The sequence below is a fragment of the Strongylocentrotus purpuratus genome, unplaced genomic scaffold (genome assembly GCF_000002235.5).
Source record: "Strongylocentrotus purpuratus isolate Spur 01 unplaced genomic scaffold, Spur_5.0 spur5_scaffold_14, whole genome shotgun sequence".
Lineage (NCBI taxonomy): Eukaryota > Metazoa > Echinodermata > Echinoidea > Camarodonta > Strongylocentrotidae > Strongylocentrotus > Strongylocentrotus purpuratus.
In genome coordinates, this window is record NW_022145599.1 from 11,402,219 (window position 1) to 11,422,022 (window position 19,804).

The following is a 19,804-nucleotide window of genomic DNA, read 5'->3' on the forward strand; positions in this document are numbered from 1 at the left end:
ATAATATTTACAATGGCCCTCTAGACAACTTCAGTCGTGATGACGTTTCATATTGATTTGCTAATGAGACAACAGGTTAATAGCTTGGTTGATGCAGACTCGATTTGAATTTCCGCTCCTGTAAATGCTCCGCAGAAATATGTTGTATTTAATATATTAATTCACCTATCTTCCTATAATACATATACAACATACCTCTGATAATAAGTATAAGTAAAAGAAGAAACTAGGATAGAGAGAGAGGTGCAGAATCTCGACCAAGGCTTCCTAAAGAAACTATTAAACTAGATATAGGTCTGAATAATGAGACTATTCAGCGCATGCGAAAACTAAACTGCCTAGTTCCACCACAACAATCCATAACGGCAGATGATGATGATCAAAATACAGATGCAACTTGCATGCATGCAGTTTACGTATAGTGCGAGCTATTGTTAGTGAATGAATGAACAGCTGAAGAAAGATGCGGACATAAGGACAATCCTGGAGACAGATATGGATGAAATTCTCCTAAAAAGCCAAGATAAAGAGAGAAGGCCGACCGAAATTGGAATTCCCTCCCTCGGAAGATAGATATGGAATCGGATTTGGATATTAATTCGCAATTGAAACCCGTTTTTGAAGCACTGGAGGTTGGAAGAAGCGGCTTCATCGAGACGAAACACTTCATCGAGCTGGCGAGAGAGCATTTCGGAAGTGGCAGTGACCAGGTCAGAATTCTAAGATGTCATTTCCTATTGGATACCACTCTCTCTTCCTCTTCATTCCCTCTTTCCATCCTCCATTTTATCCGTTTAATTTGTTTTCCTCAAGGCAGCTTTGAAACACCACTGATTTGTAGATCATGTTTATGATGTACAGCAACTACAAGTTCATGCCACAAAGAAACAAGAAGTAAAAGCCGAACTGCTTGTGAAAGTGTAGTCTACATGTATGTCATGATTTGTTTCGAAGAAAAAATGAGATAACATGTATTTATGATGTTGGCATTACGGCATTACAGTTAATGTGATTGTGATCATTGGTCATCTGATCAATATTAAGCAGTAGACTAATGATCGCAATTAAATAATTGATAGATATGATTTGTTTTTCTGAAACCTATTTATAATTAAAGATTGCTCAACAAGAAGACATGACAAATGGTAGTTAATGTATAGATTACAGGTCTTTAAATAAAATTAATGTAGAACATGTGTCAAGGTAAACTAAGATAGAGATCTACTTTTACATACATACAATTGGTCTTTCTATGTGGTCACATGCCTTCCTTTATAATATATTAACAATTGACTTATGAGTTACAGCCTAGCCTGATCGATATAATCAAAGAGGTTAGAAATTCTGAATTTTTAAGTAAGAAATTGTATTAAATGTTAGACTTTTTGTAATTGGTTTGCAGGTTTTCTAATAAATCAAGCCAGGATCCTTTAACAGTTTTGTTAAATCGCTCAATTTATAGTGCTTAAAACTGTGTAAGCCATACAGATTAAAGTTTTAAAAATGAACACAAATATACATCAATATTGAAAGTTTTGATTGCACTTTGCCTACTGTATATTGCTTGTAAGCTTGTAAGTATATTTACCAGCCTGTAGTAAGCAATGTACACAATTACCAGTCTCACCCAATAGTTACCTGATAAAAGCAATTTAAGTTTAGGGGTTGGTAACCAAATAAAGGTAGGCCTATATGTTTTGGTCCATTTGAAAGGCGCCTTTTAAGCACCTTTTAAGCATCTTTCAAACAGGAAGGATAAAAAGCAAGCAAGAGGAACGTTTTATTGTTGTTTACCCACGTGCTCAACCAATAAAGATGAGTGAGAGAAGCCATGTAAGGGGTGTTGCAGTCAGTCAAGTGGAACCCTTTTGAGGATAATAAAGGGAAAAGCCCCCTGGAATGGGAGGGGAATTGTACTTTTACACAAATTAGCCACAACTGATGCAACCGACACCGTTATCATTATTTGCATTTGAAATTTGAAGTGGGAGGGGGGGGGGGGGGGGGGGGGGGGGGGGGCTACAAAATCAACTTTAAAATGTAGTATTAGTATTACATAAGTGTCTTGTGTAGTCTGTTTAGAGTTTTTCACCTCTCCCTTATGAAATATGATGAGAAATGGTGAAAGAAAACTATCTTTATTCTTCTTTTCCCTCTCCATTTTACTCGATGTTGACATTTGTTATTACAAAGAACTGTTCATTTACACATGTACATGTACAAGTACATGATGTTGCCATTATAAATTATAAGGTACTTCAGTGAAATCTTGCTGATTGAACTACAGTGGGTTTGTCCAGAATGTTCAGTTCATTTTAAAAGAAATATGGATACTTCTAAGGGTGACTTTATTAGCAGACAGAGAATAGTGCAAGGGAACCGTTATGTACATGTAGCAATACAAACATGAATCAGCCTTGTAGTTGAGATAGAAAGACATTGGTGTAATGGTAGATAATATACCCAGAGACTGCAATTTGAACTCATTGGCTTCGTACAGGAAGGTATAGTTACTTTTGTAAAGGAAGCTTTGCTGTCAACTTCTGTCAAGTTTACTCTATTGGTGACTTGTAATATATTGTAGGCCTGTATGAACTACTGCTGGCCTAGTATTGTACAGTCTGCAACCGATTACCCTTTGTTTTAATAGACCGTTTACTAACATACCGGTATTCAAACTTTATGCATACTTTTTTAACAAAGGTTGTTTTGACAACCTGAAAGCTCTCCCAAGGCTTGCCCGCCATAGTTACACAATGCAGACTGGATTCCAAGTATTGTAGTTTATTTGTTGATGGAATAATTCATCACAAGGTCCCCACAAAAGAAACATTCATAAATTTTGAATGTTAGTACCGTAAACCAGTCTATTGAAGATGCCTGTAAAAAAGTATATGGTGTTTCATTGAATTTCCAACCTACATACATGTAGCATATGATGTAGGTCTAAGTTAATATTGTATGCATTTGTAATTAGCTACATGTATTTAGTATCTATTTGCACGTAACGTTTTTTATCATAGAAACGTGAATGGGTACATGTATATCGTTCTCACAGAGGTCACAAATTATTGATTAGTTACATACAAACACAATGCTACAAGCCAGGATCATATGGACTAGCTGTACACACTACAGATGGTTCATATACTGGCATTGTAAGTGCTTTGCCATGCATACAGGCAAAACATAGAAATTAGTCATTATGCAAACAAAGTATTTTCAGCCATTTGTTCTGTCTCCACTTGGTCTGTCTCCCACCTTGTGTTTAACGGCTGACTTTCACACAATGGTATATAACATAGTATCATGGACATGGTAGTACGTACATGATATTGCATTTATGAAAACAACATTGGAAGAACAATGCCATACAGTAACAAATGTTATAATGGCATACCGGTAGTCCGGTACTATAAATTGTATGTCTGAAATGTATAGAAGTGTTGGAATGATTGTAGAGGTTTACACACACAAAAATATTGCGGGGTTGTATCAACACTTTATCAAAGCAAATATTATATGCTAGGTTGTTTTTCTTGTTTCCTGCATCATTTTCCATTCCCTTTGTGTTAAAACTTTCATACTACAGGGTGTGTCAAAATTATTTTTTGTAAAGTGGTAGACTTTCACACAATGGTGTATAACATACACAATATTGCATGAAAACCACAGTGCAAGAACAATGCCATACATGTGTACAGTAAAAATTTATAATTGCATACTAAACATTTTAAGTCTGAAATGTAGAAGTTATGAGGCAGCCAATTTCTTGCAAATATTATATGCCGGTTGTTTTTCTTGTGTTCCCATCATTTTCCATTCCCTTTGTTTGTGTTAATGGTTTCATACTAGTACAGGGTGTGCCAACATTAAATTTTGTAAATGGCTTCTTGATTGCATAAATGTACAGGTATGTTGTAAGAACGCAGGAGATAAGTAAATTCTGTCCCAACCCCACCCTAAGTGATTGTGAACTAGACTACTCAACATTATTACTTTATAAACCAATTATTTATTCCTACATTTACTTGTATAAACCCTCGTCCAGATAAACCCCAAAAAAGAAGAAAAGAAAAGGGTGGAATTCTTTAAAAAAAAAAGAAATATATGGAAATAAATCAAATGACATAGATCTTGCAAATATGAATCAGAAATAAATCCTGTAAGTGCATTTTTGTTTCATTAACCATCAATTTCATTGCTATGTTATATTTACAAATATTCTTGTTCTTTTTGTTGTTCCAGAAACTAGAACAAGATCTACTTGTGGCCTTGGATCCAGAGACTTCAGGTCTCATAGATTTCACTGCATTCTGCCAAGGCATCCAGTCTATTATACTCAGCAAGAAAGGTAAGTTATGACAGTAAATACATGTACAGTGTATGTGGGCTTGGATAACCACAGAGAAAACAGAGACAGAATAGAGTATTAGACCCCGTTCTCACTCACTTTGAAAGTGGTCTTAGTTAGACCGCTCCAGAGGAACGGGTCTTGAGGAACGGTTTGCGAGCGTTCACACTCCGAGCAGTTTTTTATGGCTCAAACCGCTCCACGAGTCAAAGTGGTCTTGTTGCTATGGCAGCTCAGGTCAGCAGGTCAATTTTTTCGCGCGCGGAATACAAACCGTATGTACCGTACTACATGTTTCGCACGGAACGTCACTAGCTCACTTCCGGTCAAAGTACGCTTCCGTTCACATTGCATGTTAGAGCGGTCCAAACCGCTCTTAATAAGACCCGTTCCTCAAGACCACCTCCCGAGGTGGTTTTCTGGAGCGGTCCAGAAGTCCACTTCCTGGACCACTTTGACCGTTCTCACTCACCTAAGAACTGCTCCTGAGGAACGGGTCTTAGTTAGACCGCTCCAACGAATTGAATGAGAACGGGGTCTAAGAGGAAAAAGAGATGGTGCATTCCATAGCATGTTCGGTAGCAAATCAAATGGGCATGGGGTGATGGGGGAGGGGGGCACAGTTCTGTACAAAATTGATGGGCACAGGTGGGGAGGGGCCCCAAGGAGCAAGGGGCACATGCCACACCCAATATCCCATTCTATACACATTTGCACATGTAGCTGTGGGGGAAATATATAGTCTGTTTCATGGCATGTTCTGCAGCGAATCTAGTTGCACAGGGGGTAAAAGGGGCACACCCCCTAAAAAATATGGTGAAGGGAGGGGGGGGGGGATCAATGCATGCATATTTAGCCTTCAACCCCTCAACCTCCAGAAGTTACCATAAGGCGTGTCTGCACTATCTCGAGATTACCAAATATCCAGCTATTTGAATTATCCCGATCGCAAACTATCCAGCTTATTTGCGTCTTCATTAGACCGAAGTAGCAAATTAGCTGGATAGTTGGTCGGGATAATATCCCAAGATATCTCGGTCTAGTTTGCGGTTTTCCGTGTTTACTCGAGGTCAGTGGTTGCGAGGTCAGCGCTGAGCGGTATAGATCGCATGTGCGAACCGGAAATCGTTGTGCATGATGGGATCGGGATAATTGACTCCGTACTTCGGTCTAATGAAGACGGTCGCAAACTATCCCGCTAGTTCGGAAATAGAAGGATATTTTGCAAACTAGACCGAGATATCTTGGGATATTATCCCGACCAACTATCCAGCTAATTTGCCACTTCGGTCTAATGAAGACGCAAATAGCTGGATAGTTTCGATCGGGATAGTTCAAAATAGCTGGATATTTGGCAATCTCGAGATAGTGCAGACACGCCTATGGTGTATTTTTTAAAGAGCTCCCAAAGGATTAAACAAAAAAGGTTTGATGTTCAAATATCATTGATCTAAGAGTGTTGAAGTTTATGTGTTTAAAAAGCCTTTCTGGCTCCAAACAGATGATCTGCTCTCTGCCTATATCAAATACATGTAGTATAGGGCTTTATGTGTTTGCACTGCCTTCACCATTTAGTATCAATACATAAAGTGACAGATTGTTTGAGAAGTTGACAAATTTCCTCCTGGGACTTTAATAGGCCTCTTAGAAACTTGAGTCAACAGTGTTTTGTGCCCCTTTTGAGAACTTCTGGCAGCTTCACAGTTGCATGATAGCTTTGGTTGCCATTGAGGTCAACATCAATAGTTTGTTCAATGTGTTTGCATCAACCAGGAAAAGCTACATTATTTCCCTCTTGTATTCTTTAACCCCAAACAATTTTTCTTTCCTCTTTCCATCTGAATATTTTTGCAAATGGCAATATTATCAGAATTTTAGACTCCAGTGAATGTCTGAATTCTGAATAGATAAAAATGAAATTACAACGACTCGTGACAATATGTTTTGCCATTTTAGTCACTGGGGGGGGGGGGGGGGGTATAACATTTGGAAAAAGAGCATTTTTCTACTTACAGGTACTTGTATTACCTTATGAAGAACATTTAGAGTTTTGTTGTAAATTATTACAAGGAATTACAAATAAGAATCATCGTTGTTGCTTATTGTTACAATTCCCCTATGATCCCTGCATGGGAAATTTCAAAGGAAATATTTGAAATTTAATCAACAGTTAACACCTGTCTCTGTGTTATGACAACAACAAATGATGATTTCACATGTATGAAGGTTGAATACCGAGAATTAATATTACTGTACGTATACCGGTGAGGCCATTCTGTTTTTTGCTGCGTAATTCAGTGATCAATCCAATGTCAGCTAATCCAGCTATACATGTACATTTATATCCCATGAATAGTAGCCCTTAAAAACAGCATAGGATTGCAGAACTATTAAAAGGAGCGTGAATCATTAGCTACATGAACATGTAATATCTGAAAATGATAACCAGAGCCAATTTGCTTAAATACATGTAATAACAATAGTGAAGTTGATTCCAATACCACAAAATATAGGAGATGGAGATGGAGAGAGAGAGAAAAAAAAAAGTGAGGTGCAGATTTGTTAATCCTTTTTTTCCCATTAATATTTTAATGAAATATGACAGGGTTGTAAGTGAGCCTGTAAGCATCAAGAGCTGGAAGGGCGTATGTATCATTTTGCATAAAATTGATGCCCTTCTGGTTCATGGCAGAGAGAATACTGTTTGAAATTCTCATGTCTCATGACAGTTTGGATGAATTAATTTGAATAAAACGTCATAGTTACATGTATTTTTTTTCATTGAGAATGGGAAAAGCGTAGGAGAATCCAATTCCTGGTTGCCCCTCAGCTATGTATGATATTGTAATGAAAGATACACACAACACCTGCACAATATTTAGATAAGGCTTCAAAGAAGGCATACATGTATTGAAAGAAAAACAAAAATGGGGGAGGCTCCGAGTGGTAGGGGTAACATGTGTATGAGAGAGAGAGAGAGAGAGAGAGAGAGAGAGAGAGAGAGAGAGACTTCTGCCCTTAATTATTTGGGGGAATCGCCTTGCTCAACAGACACTGGTAATTCATTGTCAGAACTGTTTAAAATACATACTGGGCCAATGAATGAGTGGGTCTACATACATGTGTGTAGGGTCCGCTACCTCCTTACAGGATGTACCTCTTTGTTTGTATTAAAATAAAAACTTTTACTAGTTCGTATCCATCTTCATTTACTGGTTTTTGAGTTACATTTGGTAATACAATACTAATTACTTTATTATCAAACTAGAACAAATCACCCGTTTTTAAAATTTTTATAAATATTTATTTATTTATTTATACTGTATACATATAATTTTTTTTTTTTTTTTTTTTTTTTTTTGAGAGGGGGGGGGGGGGCGGGGGGTTGTACTAGGGGCAGGGCAGTATAAGTAGCTTCCATCTTGAACTTTCTTTTAGGCTCTGTTCATAGACTTCAGAAGAATTATGTAGAATGTATATTTGATTTGATATCATTTTAACAAAGTTATCTAAGATGATATAATCTACTTCATCATCACATCATATTTATCAAATTACATTTCAAAAATACAAGTAGTCTAGTACACTGTATGTGCCCCAGCTTCATCTCACCTCACGTGTGAATGAGCCACCAGTGACACCAGCATTACAGAAATAGATCCTTATTGTGAATTTGATTTGCATTTTATTCAGGTGGTGCACCTCCTACCCAAGAGCTTCCATCCTCACACTCCCTGCCCGACGACGACACCAAACAATTCACTGTGGATGATGATGACACCAAAAGCAATGGGGTGAGTTTTACGACGACAACAACAAATTACTGTTCAATCTGTTCAATGCGTGCCTCACTGTTTTTGCTTTTGGTTACTTTGTTTGTGTTTGTGATGATTTTTGAATTTGCCGAAAGTAAATTAAGATCAGGTTGTTCAACAGCAACTACAGAAGGATTTCTGTTCCCACAGGTAATTTTGACCTCTTTTTCTCTAACATTATTTTTCAACATTATTTTGAAATACAATTTCAAGATTATGCCTTTGTTAATGTTTGTTCATTTGTTAATTATTGAAAATTTCAAGCTTGAGTTTTTAGATTTAAAGTTGGAATCTTTCAATTGCTACATGGAGGATTTCTGACCTGAGCAGGGGCCTTTGAGGCACATTACGAGTGGAATAGTTTGTTCTCTTGGAATCAGATTTAAGGTGTTGTGTCTAGAGGGAAGTCTGTCTGTGAATATTACCTCTATAAAATGGAATCTTCTGTGATTCTTGAATTTTGACCTTGGTTATTAAATAAAATGCCCCCTTTGATATGATTAATATTGAAGAATAATTTGAACCTTTTAAAACATTTCAAATTATCTTTAAAGTCTCTCAAATTATTTTCAGAGCCTTTGAAAGGTATGACAAAGTCATGGCTTAAGTGCAGCCTATAAGTGATAAAGTACTTCTGATACCAGTCATATCTTACCAGATCACAGTTTCTATTTGTGTTAATGTCAAAGATTATCAGTATTTGTGATAATTGCAACTTGATAGCCTCATCTGTAACCAATAATAAACGTGATGGTATGTGGTTTGCTAGGGAAGGAAAGTTTAGGCTTGGCTGTTCGGTGTGCATACATGTATGCCTCCTCTCGATATGACCACCATTTCTAGATTTTCTTGATCAATGCAGCAACGCACACTTGTTCGTTTCTAATTGCTACATGGAGGATTTATGACCTGAGCAAGGGGCCTTTGAGGCACATCATGAGTAGAATAGTTTGTTTTCTTGAAATCAGATTTAAGATGTTGTGTCTAGAGGGAAGTCTGTCTGGGAATACTACTCGTAAAAATGGAATCTACTGTAAACTGGGAGGTGTATTTTGACAGGAATTTCTTTTTATGAAAGGAGCTTGTTTCTTGGTCAAAAGCATACTGTTAATTTGCCTCTCAAAACAGATTGGACTTGAAAGGATGAGATCGTGGAAATATTTTGTGTAGGTGTTTTTGCAAATTAAAATAAAAAACCTTTGAAGTTTGTTTGGCTGAAGACCAGCAGCACCATACAACATAAAAAGAATTAAACGATAGATACTTTTATTTGGTTTAATTACGACTATTGACTTTGTCCCGTCTGATCAAGATTTGTTTGCAAATTGTTGATAAGGTGTGACCAAAGTTTACACTGAGGACATAAAAAGGAATGGCCAAATGGTGAATTGAATACAATGTCCATTGTATGCTGGATGTCATTGAGGTGTGTTTGCTGATCATGCAAACATCGGATCACCGTGCCTTGATCATCAGTCTCTAGATATATCAATTTAAATAAATGATTTCCATTGTGGTAAGGAGGAAGTTGATCCTGGCATAACTGGAAATAGGTTTGTCCAATGCAGGGGCATCCTCAAGTGCCTGCAAGAACTGACCAATGTGGACAGGACGTCGCAGAGTGCAGATTCCCATGGCTCACATAGAATTATTTGAAATGTTTATACTGACTGGTCAAGTAACCAAAGCTTCAAGAGTCCAATCAAGAAATATCTTTGCTCTATTGAGTCTGCTCCTCAAAGAAAATTTGCACTTTTCCAAAACTTTCCTGTTAAATGATATCTTTGGAGAGTGAGATTAGAAATCCCCAGAAGATAGTCCTTAGAATCTTGTTGATATTCAAAATCTTGGACATGAAGAGCTGTTGTTGAACTCCTGATCATGTTGGATGTGCCAAAGACAACTATTCCTCTGGTACCGGATGATTTAGTGTGGTACCTGCAGTACTTTCCTGGAGTTCTGCATCCAATGATTGTTCTGGAGGCACTGCAGAAGGTGTTCTGTGCAGCATTGAGGATAGTCTGGAAGGTTCTTAGTGCTTGGCTCTTTACCAGCTTTTTGATGTTTGCCATGATTTCATCTACGGAGGACTCACAGTCACAGGTACACACTGTATATGTTGGGAATCAGGCTTTATCAATCTTATGAATATATAAGTACTACAGCTATAATTGAATGCTGTCTCTTAATAGATTGCATTGATACACAAAGATTTTCAGATGTACATATTTTGTGAGGTTTATGTTGCAGGGCTCGAATTACCCACCGGCAATCGGCAATTTGCCGCAATGCCCCTCTCACTGGCCGGAATGCCCTTTTCAAAATCAAACCGTTTACGGCCACAATATTTTAATCCACAAAAGTTTTGCCGACATTATAGGGTCTAGTCATCGTAAGCCAACCCGACTTGTAATGTTCGAAAAGGTTTTGTTGCCCATACGGAGCTCTAAAAACAATGATAGTCGGCAAGGTTTTGTTGCCCCTCCGGAGCTCTAAAAACAATGATAGTCGGCAAGGTTTTGTTGCCCCTCCGGAGCTCTAAAAACAATAATAGTCGGCAAGGTTTTGTTGCCCCTCCGGAGCTCTAAAAACAATGATAGTCGGCAAGGTTTTATTGCCCCTCCGACGCTCTAAAAACAATAATTATCGAAAGGTTTTGTTGCCCCTCCGGAGCTCTAAAAACAATAATTACCGGAAGGTTTTGTTGCCCCTCCGGAGCTCTAAAAAAAATGATAGTCGGCAAGGTTTTGTTGCCCCTCCGAGGCTCTAAAAACAATAATTATCGGAAGGTTTTGTTGCCCCTCCGGAGCTCTAAAAACAATAATTACCGGAAGGTTTTGTTGCCCCTCCGGAGCTCTAAAAACAATAATAGTCGGCAAGGTTTTGTTGCCCCTCCGGAGCTCTAAAAACAATATTTATCGGCAAGGTTTTGTTGCCCCTCCGAGGCTCTAAAAACAATAATTATCGGAAGGTTTTGCTGCCCCTCCGGAGCTCTAAAAACAATAATTATCGGCAAGGTTTTGTTGCCCCTCCGGAGCTCTAAAATAATATTTATCGGCAAGGTTTTGTTGCCCCTCCGGAGCTCTAAAAACAATAATTATCGGAAGGTTTTGTTGCCCCTCCGGAGCTCTAAAAACAATAATTATCGGAAGGTTTTGTTGCCCCTCCGGAGCTCTAAAAACAATAATAGTCGGCAAGGTTTTGTTGCCCCTCCGAGGCTCTAAAAACAATAATTATCGGATGGTTTTGCTGCCCCTCCGGAGCTCTAAAAACAATAATTATCGGCAAGGTTTTGTTGCCCCTCCGGAGCTCTAAAATAATATTTATCGGCAAGGTTTTGTTGCCCCTCCGGAGCTCTAAAAACAATAATTACCGGAAGGTTTTGTTGCCCCTCCGGAGCTCTAAAAACAATGATAGTCGGCAAGGTTTTATTGCCCCTCCGAGGCTCTAAAAACAATAATTATCGGAAGGTTTTGTTGCCCCTCCGGAGCTCTAAAAACAATAATAGTCGGCAAGGTTTTGTTGCCCCTCCGGAGCTCTAAAAACAATATTTATAGGCAAGGTTTTGTTGCCCCTCCAAGGCTCTAAAAACAATAATTATCGGAAGGTTTTGTTGCCCCTCCGGAGCTCTAAAAACAATAATTATCGGCAAGGTTTTGTTGCCCCTCCGGAGCTCTAAAAACAATATTTATCGGCAAGGTTTTGTTGCCCCTCCGGAGCTCTAAAAACAATAATTACCGGAAGGTTTTGTTGCCCCTCCGGAGCTCTAAAAACAATGAAAGTCGGCAAGGTTTTGTTGCCCCTCCGGAGCTCTAAAAACAATAATAGTCGGCAAGGTTTTGTTGCCCCTCCGGAGCTCTAAAAACAATATTTATCGGCAAGGTTTTGTTGCCCCTCCGGAGCTCTAAAAACAATAATTACCGGAAGGTTTTGTTGCCCCTCCGGAGCTCTAAAAACAATGATAGTCGGCAAGGTTTTATTGCCCCTCCGACGCTCTAAAAACAATAATTATCGAAAGGTTTTGTTGCCCCTCCGGAGCTCTAAAAACAATGATAGTCGGCAAGGTTTTATTGCCCCTCCGACGCTCTAAAAACAATAATTATCGAAAGGTTTTGTTGCCCCTCCGGAGCTCTAAAAACAATAATTACCGGAAGGTTTTGTTGCCCCTCCGGAGCTCTAAAAACAATGATAGTCGGCAAGGTTTTATTGCCCCTCCGACGCTCTAAAAACAATAATTATCGAAAGGTTTTGTTGCCCCTCCGGAGCTCTAAAAACAATAATTACCGGAAGGTTTTGTTGCCCCTCCGGAGCTCTAAAAACATTAATTACCGGAAGGTTTTGTTGCCCCTCCGGAGCTCTAAAAACAATAATTACCGGAAGGTTTTGTTGCCCCTCCGGAGCTCTAAAAACAATTATAGTCGGCAAGGTTTTGTTGCCCCTCCGGAGCTCTAAAAACAATATTTATCGGCAAGGTTTTGTTGCCCCTCCGAGGCTCTAAAAACAATAATTATCGGAAGGTTTTGTTGCCCCTCCGAGGCTCTAAAAACAATAATTATCGGCAAGGTTTAGTTGCCCCTACGGACCTCTAAAAACAATAATAATCGGCAAGGTTTTGTTGCCCCTCTGGAGCTCTAAAAACAATAATTACCGGAAGGTTTTGTTGCCCCTACGGAGCTCTAAAAACAATAATAATCGGCAAGGTTTTGTTGCCCCTCCGGAGCTCTAAAAACAATAATAGTTGGCAAGGTTTTGTTGCCCCTCCGGAACTCTAAAAACAATATTTATCGGCAAGGTTTTGTTGCCCCTCCGGAGCTCTAAAAACAATAATTACCGGAAGGTTTTGTTGCCCCTACGGAGCTCTAAAAACAATTATAGTCGGCAAGGTTTTGTTGCCCCTCCGGAGCTCTAAAAACAATAATTACCGAAAGGTTTTGTTTCCCCTTCGGAGCTCTAAAAACAATAATAGTCGGCAAGGTTTTGTTGCCCCTCCGGAGCTCTAAAAACAATATTTATCGGCAAGGTTTTGTTGCCCCTCTGGAGCTCTAAAAACAATATTTATCGGCAAGGTTTTGTTGCCCCTCTGGAGCTCTAAAAACAATAATAGTCGGCAAGGTTTTGTTGCCCCTCCGGAGCTCTAAAAACAATAATTACTGGAAGGTTTTGTTGCCCCTACGGAGCTCTAAAAACAATAATTATTAGCAAGGCTTTGTTGCCCCTACGGAGATCTAAAACAATGATAATCGGCAAGACTTTGTTGCCCCTACGGAGATCTAAAACAATAATTATTGGCGAGACCTAATTTCCACTATGGAACTCCTAAATTAATTGGCGGGACTTAATTGCCGATACGGAGATATGAAATCCAAATGACTGAAACGTTTGGCACAAAAACCGTAATGACTCAGGCTTAGATTTTCAATCCATCCTTTTTATTTGAACCAATCAATATCGGGAAGTTTTGTTTACCCATCGTTGGTTCAACATCTTTACTTCGCGTTGTTTTTTGGTGCGTTTTCACAGTTTTTAATCGGTGAAAAACGTGGATTTTTCTCCGGAGGAGGGTCTGGAATTAAATCAGAAAAGGATTAAGAGTCGAGATAATGGTACAAAGAATCGTCTTCTTTCCCATACGTTTTAACTAAAACGTCATAGCTTCCGCCCATCGCGCGGGAGGGGTGTGAATTGAGTTCAGAAAAGGATAATACCGGTAGTCGAGATCGAGACGAATCGTCTTCTTTCCCTAGTAATTTATTAAAAACGTCTAAGCTTCCGCGCTTCCCTTGGAATTCAGAAAAGGATAAAGAGTCAAGAACGGTACAACGAATCATCTTCTTTCTCTAATAATTCAATGAAACGTCAAAGGGGGAAACTCCCCCCCCCCCCTCCAGCTCCCCCCCCCCCAATTTTTTTTTGAAAAGCATTTTAAAGAGAAATAGAAAGAAAGAGAGCAAGAAAGAAAAAATAGTTAACTACCAGTTTCTCAACAAAATAAGGTATCAAAAATTGCTCATCTGATCGTAATTAAACGCCTAAAACCCCTGAGCTTCCGTGGGCTCTGCCCCCGGGACCCAACCAAGGGTCCTTTGGCAGGCCTCTTGATACTCATCTGACCGTAATCAAATGCTTAAACCCCTGAGCTTCCGGGGGCTCTGCCCCCTGGACCCCACTGGATGCTAATCTGACGGTAATGTAATGCTTTAAACCCATGGGCTTCTGGGGGCTCCGCCCGCTGGACCTCACGCCAATCAGTATCCTGCCAGTGTCACAAATAAGGTATAAAAATATGTTCATCTGACCGTAATCAAATGCCTGAAACCCCTGAAATTCAGGGGTTTCCGCACCCTCGACTCCACCAGGGGCCCTGAGGCGGGCCCCTGAATGCTTATCTGACCGTAATTTGCCTTCAACCCATGAGTTTCCGGGGGCGAACAAGGTATCAAAAGATGTTCATCTGACCGCAGGCACGTAGCCGGGGGGGGGGGGGGGGGGGGCAGTGGGGGCGCCCCCCCAAAAAAAAAAGCCAAAAAAAGAGAGGAGAGAAAAGGGAGAGGACGTATGAAGAAAAAGGAGCAGACAAAAAACATTTTTGAAATTCAGACAAGGATTAAGAGTCGAGAACGGTACAACGAATCGTCTTCTTTCTCTAATGATTTAATGAAACATAAAAGCTTCCGCGCTTTGCGCGGGAAGGGGAAAACTGTATTCATGCAGGCGAGGATTATTTTCGAGAACGGTACAACGAATCCTCTTCTTTCTCTAATGATTTAATGAAACGTAAAAGCTTCCGCGCTTTGCGCGGAGGGAGGGGAACTGTATTCAGACGAGCAGGCACGTACGCAGGGGGGGGGGGGGTTGGAACGTTAACCCCCCCCCCCTTCGGTTTTTTTTATGTCTGTATTTTGGAGCAAACCCCCCTCCCCTTTTTCTTTTTTTTAAATGAAACACACACACAAAAAATAATTATGCCAATGGCTGATCTAAAAAAGGTGACCTCACCCCCCCCCCCCACCCCAAAGGGAACAAAATGTCAAATTTTCAAATTTCGAGACCAAAAAACAAAAAAAGTGTCCTCTTCCCCCCCCCCCCCCCCCCCCCCCCCCTAAGGAAGAAATCTTGGATCCGCCCCTGGGTGCACATATCCCTCCCCCCCCCCCCCCACCTTGAAAACAACGGCGTGAGGTGATTTTACGCGCACTTTCCACGTTGGCCTTAGTGCCCCTTAGGATAGATTTGTGTCCCTTTCAGTGGATTTGTGCCCTCTCAAAAAAAGTGGCCTTGACCCAAATTTGATGTAATTCGAGGCCTGATGTTGTGAGTAGAATTTAGTTATCTCTTCATGGTGGGGTTTGCTAACTTGTATGTGTAATGTGATAAGTCAGAACATATTTGTTGAGTGTAATGAAAGCACTATTGTACATACTAGACTGTCTTTGATTGATATTTTGTTAATCTGCAATCGTTGGCTGAGGAAAAACCCACTAAAGTTAGGGTCCCATTTTATAAATGATTTTGATGAAAAGCGGTTTGTCTGGTGAAAAAAGGAAAATGGTGGGACGTCAATACAGTTTAATACAAGTAGGCAAGACTAAAAAAACACTTTATCTTTCTGCACTATTTCTAGTGAAAAATAGCTGGTTTCTATGAAATATTTTGTTCCGGATGAATTCGTCCACTGGGAGCTCCGTGATACGTAGGATGTACTCAGGTGGAGATAGATCAGTACTGAGTACCCCAGAACGTCACCAAAGACGCAATCGAGGATGAGCTCGAAAATGTCAAGTGTACGAGAAAGGATTTTCTTTTGGGGTTGATTTCCTGGAGGGCTATTCACCAGGGGCTGGAGCTAAATACTTGAGTTACGGAGGATGAGCCATGATATGACACCGAACCTAGAAAATAATAGGTGCCTTCATCCTATCTTGACTTTTTTTTTCTTTGTATGAGATGGAGATGGTGTTATCTTGGTCACCTTTTTTTGCTACTTTTGTAGGTGTGATTTTCTTTGACAGATAACTTTCAACTTTGATAATAGTCTGTGATTTACGGAGCCCACAGCTTTATTTGCACAATGTCATTATATAGGACCACATCGTGTCTGTTGTCAACACTGCTGCCCATAGAGTTGGAATCATTTTTTTACTTCCATCTTTTCATGAAATGATTACCGGTATCGATATGGTTTCATTCTTTGATAGATAAAGTTTGTATCTTCTTAGAACTTTAGTGATCAATTTGGTAAGCCTTAGACATTGATCAATGAAGTTGTGAGAAAATTTCAATAAACAATATTGTCACAATCATTTCATGAAAAGAGGTACATGTAAGAGCGAATTATTCAAAGTTATTTATTTATTTATTTATTTAAAAAATATTTATACAGGATAACAATATCAACCAAGGCTGTTTTTCATATTGGTCCTGTATATACATACATGGTAAAATACAAACAATATATACAAACTATCAGTGAATACAAATATCATTGAAATACAAATATCATCGAAATACAAATATCATTAAAATATGCAAAACATGAATAGATTCCATGGATATTAAATAATATAACATTTTATAACATAACCAGTGAATAGACACATGGATTATTGGATTTACATTCATAGATTTACCCAGGATCACAAAAAGAATTATTTAACACAAAGTAAGAAAAAACAAAAAACAAACAAACTTGTATTTATTAAAGTAGGTAAAAAGATATATACAAACATCCATGGATATATTGGTTATTTAGAAATTAATGATGAAACTTTATCAGCAACAGTGTATATGACTGTAGTTTGTATTTCACTGTACATGTATAGGCCTACAAAAACATATTGTATCACAATTATAGAAAATGGTCTCATTAGCTTGGCCATGAGTGATTGATAGAACCATGCCCATTTTTCCAGCTTAATTTTTAGAGTGTGATCATAGTCTTTCAACATTTGATTAGGATCAACATTCCAGACAATTATGTTTTATTTGCTTTTAAAACGGCTTTGGTATTTGATGGTACAGTAAGTTAATGTTGAGAGAAGTTGTTAACAGCAATAAACGTATGCCATTTATATTGTAAGATGAACTTCTATACTAAAATGGGGGGGAAAATGAGATTTTGCTACAGGCACGAAGCAATGTAATTGATTAAGCTAATTAATTTACTCATATTTCTGAAGAAAAAAAGATTGAATTGTAATTAATATATTTTCAGGCTATGTATGTTCAGACATTGACAATTATGACACAACAACAAATATAGATTAGTCATAATATGAACACCACATTTGTACTGTTTACATTCTAACATGCTTTTGCAGGAAGTATTCTTTTTTTTATAATGAATGTGGCTTAAAAATTAGACTGCAAGAACTATATCCCTGAAAGTTGAAGAGATATATATATATGAACAACATTTAATAGGCGAAAAATTTATGTTCTTTTTCAATAACAGTGATATTAAGAATTCGCTTTGTATAGGAAGGTGGAATACTTGTAATAGACATCATCATAACTAAATGTAGATGAGTATTTTCAGCGAAATCCAAGAGGTCTTTTTACCGGTATCACCAATCGCTAGCCATTACTGTTTAGAATTAGACTGTCTTTAACTTCATTTCAAAAGTGACATCATTCCTATAATTTGATGTCCGTGTGGGTTGGAAACCATTAATTTCTCAGCTATTCTTTGGTTAGGCTTGAATGTTTCACCCTCAGTAGGAAGGTAGGGCGGTGTATTACTTCCCAACTAATGGATTGTCATTAGCAAGGGTGTCATTTTCACACGGCAGCCCATTAACTTTAACTTTAAGACGTAGTTTAAAACGTAGAAGTTTTCTTGTAGTTAGAGACATTGCGGACACACCCATGGTTACAAACTTGAAGTTAACCTGAAGTTCGCAAACCACGACAGGTCATGAGGTTAGCATGATAACTACGAAAAGCGGAGGGATCCTCAGTTAAAGTTATGTACCATGTGGACGCAATTAACTTCAAGTATACACCAGCTTGTAGTTGAAATGAATGTTTTCCCCAACTTGTAGGTAACTTTAAATATTCAGCTTCAGTCTTGTGTGAACACTCATCGTTGTTAGTGAATCGTTATTTATAAAGTTGAATTTTTGCAAACATAAAGTTAAAAAAACATGATGTTGTGTGAACATGGCTATAGCCTACCAACCTATGTAATGGGAGAATTTCCCATGTTCCCACTCAGACATCGAGTTACCGTCCGTCCGACCGAGGTTAGATGCCTGGCTGGGGAACTGTCAGTCTGATCTGATAGCAGTATGTGATGACGAGAGGCCCCCTCGCCGCTTTTTCCTAAACACGTACAGCTTTCTCGTCTTGCGATTGAAAAATCCATATAGCAGGTCTTTATTTATCATTGTAGCTGGTATTCGCTGGGGATAACAGACTGCCAAGTTGGGAGGTAGGTACTTTTTGTAGGTACATGTAACTAGTACCGTACTTGTTTCCAGAATGGATTTTGTAGAAAGAGTTTCATTGAAGTTGAAATTGTATGATATGGCAATCATCCTGTTATGTGAACTCAGTATGTTGCTGCATTACATATGTTATACAGGAGTATGTAGGCCTAGACATGTTTCTGCTCTCATGTATCTAATACATGTAGTGGTTAAAGAATTTGCCTAGAGAGCGGACCAACCTCTTTGGAAAATTTAAAATATTTTTAGAACCAAATTCTAATGTGTTGTACATGTCTTGGTAGAAAGCATTCATACATACCGTCGGCTGTCCGCAAGATGTCCGTAAAAGCTATTTATTGTCAATAGTCTTGCGGGCAGCCGACGATATGTATCTCAAATTATTTAATGCCAGTGCCTTACACAGTGTCATGTAGCAATTGTTTCATTATCTGTCACATATACAAAATAGTTAATCATTGACACAGCAAAGTGTACACTCTCATACAGATTAAATCACCATGACCTTTTATTGAACTAATTGGCGAGTTGAACCTAAGACCATTGAATTTCATTTTTAATAAGAATTTGACTGTAATATTCATGAACTTTCAAATGATGACGCCTGTTCGAAAAAGAGGTTATTCACTATTTGTAAACACCTACATGTAGGTCTTTCAAATATTTACATTTGTGTTAAACAAATAGTTTAGAGCCTATTGGAGTAAAATAATATTTTGCTTATAATTTTGCTTGTGATTTCTTTCTTTGTAGAGGTAAAATATGAAATGCTTGGTCTCTTTTAAAAAAAAAAGTACATCTTCTTTCATGGTTTGGATTGGTTCTGAAGCTTGCAGTGTGAATAATAAATAGAGTTGTTTTGTTCCCGGGCCATTTTAGAATATTGTAAGGTCGCTGTATTATCCATCTGGCCCTGGTGCGATCTGGACCGATCCAGCAGCATGTGAACTGGGTCAGTGTTTGGGTCAGATCAGGGGAGCTTTGGCCTGGGAACAAGGGCCCATGCATCTGGAATTTTCATTCTCACCAAGCACATCCCAACTATCTTTTTCTGTACTTGTGACATAATCAATGGCTAATATTAGATAAGATCCTGTTTCTGCTATAGATGTCCTTTTGAGCAAGGATTATCCATTCAAAGGCGTTATTTTGCAATACTTACAGGACATAATCTCTTATCTAGGGTGAGA

The 19,804-nt window shown here is 38.7% G+C and overlaps 1 protein-coding gene across 3 annotated transcripts in view; it reads left to right on the forward strand.

Annotated features, from left to right (window-relative positions):
• Positions 1-354: 354 nt before the first annotated feature.
• The window catches only part of LOC579348 (rab11 family-interacting protein 3), a 50,418-nt gene continuing 30,968 nt past the window's right edge, over positions 355-19,804 (forward strand). The window contains exons 1-3 of one of the 3 annotated variants that reach the window (XM_011680092.2): positions 355-710; positions 4,249-4,354; positions 8,048-8,148. In XM_011680092.2, the coding sequence (XP_011678394.2) occupies positions 576-710; positions 4,249-4,354; positions 8,048-8,148 (342 nt within the window). In that variant the 5' untranslated portion in view covers positions 355-575. Of the gene's footprint in view, positions 711-4,248; positions 4,355-8,047; positions 8,149-9,681; positions 10,273-19,804 lie in introns of those variants that run through there. The other 2 variants (XM_011680093.2, XM_011680094.2) reach the window with 2 other exon arrangements.